The following is a 4963-nucleotide window of genomic DNA, read 5'->3' as shown; positions in this document are numbered from 1 at the left end:
GCTACTCCTATCGACGTCGAGCTCCATCACCATTGTCGAGCTCCTAATGGTGAGGGACTCTGTTTTTTCCCCTCTCTCTACGATCTATTCAGCTGTTTCTCTCCTCATTAGCCACAGTTGCTATAGCAATAACGACAGTGGCTTCCTGCGTCGCTTCTTCCTCATCTTTTTTCCTCTTTTGTTCTTCTTCCTTCCCCACAACTTCTGTTTCTCACTCTCTTTCTATCTCTGCTTCTTTCTTAGACCAACTCACACTTTCTCCTTTTTCGAGTTTCTTTTTTTTTCTTTGTTTCTCTTGCTTTCTTCGTGTATTGTGTATGTTGGGTGTGAATTTAAGAAATTAAAATTATGGTAATATAGATATACAATGACAATGATGAAATGAGGGGTGTGGCAGTAGATGCCCATTGAAAGGTGGAGGGAGGTGGTGGTGGTGTGAACAGTTGGAGTGAGGAGGGTGAGAAAAATGTGATGATGAAGGATATTTTTGTTTGAAAATTAAAAAAAATGATGATTTTAAAACAAAATTCAACGTTAGAGACGATTTTGAATATAAAAAAGAATTTAGAGATAATTTTAATTTTCACCCCAAATTTTAAGAACGAAAAAAAATACTTAATCCTAAATAATAATTGAAGGTTGTAGAAGGTTTAGAGAAGGGGGTTGAATATATGACATTCTTTTAAGTTACTGAAATAACCCTTTTAAAACAAACTTTCAGTTTGAATCTGTTTGAACTTAGCAGCGAAAAATTTATGAGACAATTTATTTTTGTCTCATGAATATCAGAAAACAGAACAGAGCAGAGAAGAGAGAAGCTGACACCATCATGTATCCTGGTTTAGTTGCCTTGTGCAATGCAACCTACATCCAGTCTCCACCACAACAGTGGTGGAATTTTCACTATAGTTAAAGTGTTACATACACCAATTCTATAGGATTGACACAATCCTTTCACTCTCAAGTTCTAACCTAACTTGACTTGGTTATGCTAATGTCTAACTATTCACTCTTAGTACTCACCCAACTAAGAAAGTGGTACCTCACTGGTACAAGATACAAGACACAAAATCAACCTAAAGAAATCTTAAATCACTATAGGCTTTTCACTCATGTGTATCTCTCTGCCTCTTTTCACTCTTATACTTTTTCAATGACTCTCTCATTCAGCCTTTTACCTCAAGAAATTACAGAAAGATAAACATTAAAAAAAAAATTACAATTTGTAAAATATGAAGGAGATTGATGCTTCAACAGCTTATTTGCTATGTGATAAACTAGATTTGCTTGTCTCTGATTCAGTTCCTCATTTTGGCGGAATGCTCCTTTGACTAGGAAGCACTGTCCAAGTTGATGAACTTCTTCAGAGAACTTTTCTCAGAACATACACCTCAAAACACTGGTTATCTCTCCTTCGCTTCTGAATGATGAGAAATCTTCTTTTGTATCTCCTTACATGTTGCTGAGTTGCTCTCTCCTATGTCAACCCTCGAGCTGTGTGCTTCACCAACTCACTTTTTCACTTTCTTCCATTTTTCCTCAAATTAGGAACTATGGTTCTGACCTTCTTTCTTGACCGAAAGCCTCATGACAGTAAGGAAGAAAATGTTTTCAATGGTAAACCCAGATCTGAACCATTGAAATACTACTTGGTTCTCAAGACACATTTTTTTTATCATAGATTCACAGCAATGTTGAACAGAGATCATCTTTCTCATGTATCCCAATTTGGAGTGGCAAAGAGTTGAAGATGAAGAGAAGAAAATGAGATGCATGTAGAAGAAAATAAATCACCTTTAGCTTCTAACTTATTCTTAATACAGATTGATGTGGATGATTAGATTTCAACCTTTTTGCTAAACCTTCTCTTTCTTGCTTCTTTGGTGAATAGCTTAGGAAATAAGCTCTCTCTCATTTCTCTGATTTTTTATCAAGAGGAAAAAAGGTGAATGTTGCTTTTAGTGAAAGCAAATCGGGCTTTGAATGGAGGGATTTGAATGGAGATGCAATCGGACTTAGATCGGTTATCATTCATGCAACCCGTTTGCTTTCTATTCATCACCTTTGGGCTTCTATTGTTTTTGTGGCCCACTATAATAGATTTAGCTTGCTTTGTATTGGGCTGTTGTTGATTTGTAGCCTACCAGCCTTATTTTTATTTTCCATCCAATTAGAACTGTTACAACAATGAGTTTTGGCCTGCAATATTTAGTCATAAATAATCAACACTAATTATTTAATTTACCCAATAAAATAATATTTATCATCATTAATTAATTTAGTTAATTTCTTAACTCAACAATAATATATATATTAGTCCATGATTTAAAAATATTAGTTAAATAATATGTCTATTAATAACAATTTATATTTTACAAATCACATTATTAATTTATTTACAATATAAATAATGACAAGATTTCATTCTTTGTCATATTAATCAAGTAATCATTCCAAATCTAACTAAATTTACAATATTAATCTACTATACAAATGTCCAAATTATATATATGTTTTCATATATTTAGAAAATTTTAGTACCTGCATAATTTTCAAATTAACACATGCATATAAAAAAATGACTTTTTAAATAGATGCTGATTTATTAGTGTATTTACCATTTTCATGATATCTATTTTTATAGTGCCATGAATTTGTTCTTCGCCTTCATTTAGATCAATTACCTCGTAATTGATTTCAAACTCCTACTCATTATCATTATTGTAATTTTTTCATTCGATTTTCAGTTGGCTTGAGATTGTTTGAACTCAATATATAATTTGATGAATGACATTTTTGAGCGAGTTTTAATATAGATTGAAAATATCTTTTGCATACTCGTTTCATTGGTCACATACGTAATCTGAAATAAAACAAATCCACCAAACATTGAGATAGGATACTTGTACAAAATACATGACACTCTTTTTAAAATTTGAGAATCTATCTTTTTATAAATCACATGTTTTAGTTCTTCAAATGAAAGTGTAAAAAGAATATCAATATCATATAGATTTTGATATATAATATTTACTCCCCAAACGTTTGTGACAAATATGACCATCATAATATATTTTTAACATAATTTTATCATTCATTTTATTTTTTTATTCACATTGAAAAAACTTTTCATTTGAACACTTCTCTTCTTTGGAAGCAAAGGAAGAGAGCATGAGGTGAGGCCAAGAAGAAGAGAGTTTTGCGCAATTGACAAAAGTGTTGCCTATATATATCTATAAATTGGACAGTTCAATTTGTGATTTTTCATTTAAATATTTTTTTTAATTTCAAATTGAATCTACCGATTTGGTATTTTCAAAATAAAAAATAATTATAAAATCGAACCTACCAATGTCTGTACTTTAGAAATTTAAATTTTTTTATGTTAAAAAATCGGATCGTCCAATTTCTCCTTTGAGTATGTGCAGAGCAAAATTCTCCTTTTATGATATTAAATTAAAAAAAATTTCAGTACAACTAGGATTGTTCATGGATCGAATCCGATTCACATATTCGGTGTTTATTTGAATCTGATCCGAAAATTACGGATATCGATCTAATACGTAAGACTTTTCGAATCGGATCTGCACACTAATAGAATTGGATTGCGGATTTTAGATAAGTATTCGCATATCCGATCCGCATATATGCGGATCTGCAAAAATAAATAAATAAGTAAATATTCTTTTTAAGTTTTATTTCAACTAATAATTATCAAAAAGAGTGAAAAAGAAAGATTTTATTGTTATTTTTTAATAAAAATAAAATTTTAAAAATATTTTTATGTTTTGCGCATATATCTAAAATTCGATTCGATTCGATATGCAAATATGTGGATCAAATCCAAGATAAAAAAATCTCACATATTAGATCCAATAATTTTAATGCTAATTAAATCAAAATCAAATCGAGATTTTGAACATATTAATTCAATTGGTGTTTACCCCTGAGTGTAACACACTCCTCCTCCTCTATGCGAGTGCATAACTCTAACTAAATTCATATCTAAAAGAATAACCCAAATTCAAAAAGTGATTGCACAAAAATTATTTATTGTAAAAAAAATAATTTCATTATAAAAAAGAGAAAAAGAAAAAGCTGTCAACTTTTTTTTTTTCCATAGTTGCATGGCAACGATATAATGTCATACTAAAATGCAGGAAAGACACTTCGCTGCACGAGAGGGTGAGTGAGCGATTCAATGATTCATTCAAAGTTCGAAGTTCAAACAAACAATCGGTGACTCTTCTCTTTCTACAATTCTGTGCTCTCTTCCATTCCATGGACGACTTCCTCGCTCTTATTTGCCCTAATTCTCCATTCGTACGCTTCTCTTTTCTCTTCACTCATTTTCCCTCTTTATTTTGCCCTTTTATCAAGGAACCAACGCTATTCCAATTCTGATGTTTAACAAGTAGCACCAGTGTGTGCCACATGCGTTTATTTTTCATTCTGAAGTCAACCCCCAAGTGACTATGACTAGTTATTACATCAACACTTTCAAATATACAAACTCTTTTGTTTAGGTTCATTTTTCATAAAGGAACAATTTGAATCAGAGTTATCATATTCTGCGTCTTGCTATATCCTTATCTGATGCGAGGTTATAGAATTGAGGAATTATGTGCTTCTGAACATGTTTCTGTTCTGTAATTGAGCTTAGAATTAAGTTTACTGTTGTGAAGACTGTGCAACTAGAGCAGCTTTTTTATTTTTACTGTTTATTGGAGAAATGATTCCACTGCTAACGAACAATAGATTATGGATTAAAGATTACAACTTTTTAAGATCATAATGGTTCATGCACTCATGACTTGCACTTTTTCCCTGTTTAACAGATATGGAATGGAAAGAGATACTCATACTGTTTTGAAGACATATATCCTTATTTAGAAATTTCAGTTTTAAATTTGTGCATTGATTTTTTTCCCTTAACGATATTTACATTTCATACTAATTATTA

General features: G+C 31.3%; 1 protein-coding gene across 3 annotated transcripts in view; it reads left to right on the top strand.

The window, feature by feature from the left end:
* Nucleotides 4119-4963, top strand: part of LOC107612825 (ABC transporter C family member 13) — a 19286-nt gene continuing 18441 nt past the window's right edge. For 2 of the 3 annotated variants that reach the window (XM_016314578.2, XM_016314576.2), the window contains exons 1-2: nt 4119-4323; nt 4839-4879. In XM_016314578.2, coding sequence (XP_016170064.1) covers nt 4282-4323; nt 4839-4879 — 83 coding nt within the window. In that variant the 5' untranslated portion in view covers nt 4119-4281. The remainder of the gene's footprint in view (nt 4324-4838; nt 4880-4963) is intronic. The other variant, XM_016314577.2, reaches the window with a different exon arrangement.

This window comes from Arachis ipaensis, chromosome B08 (assembly GCF_000816755.2).
Source record: "Arachis ipaensis cultivar K30076 chromosome B08, Araip1.1, whole genome shotgun sequence".
Taxonomy (NCBI): Eukaryota; Viridiplantae; Streptophyta; class Magnoliopsida; order Fabales; family Fabaceae; genus Arachis; species Arachis ipaensis.
The sequence above is the reverse complement of the archived record's forward strand: the minus strand, read 5'-3'. Positions and strand labels throughout refer to the sequence as shown.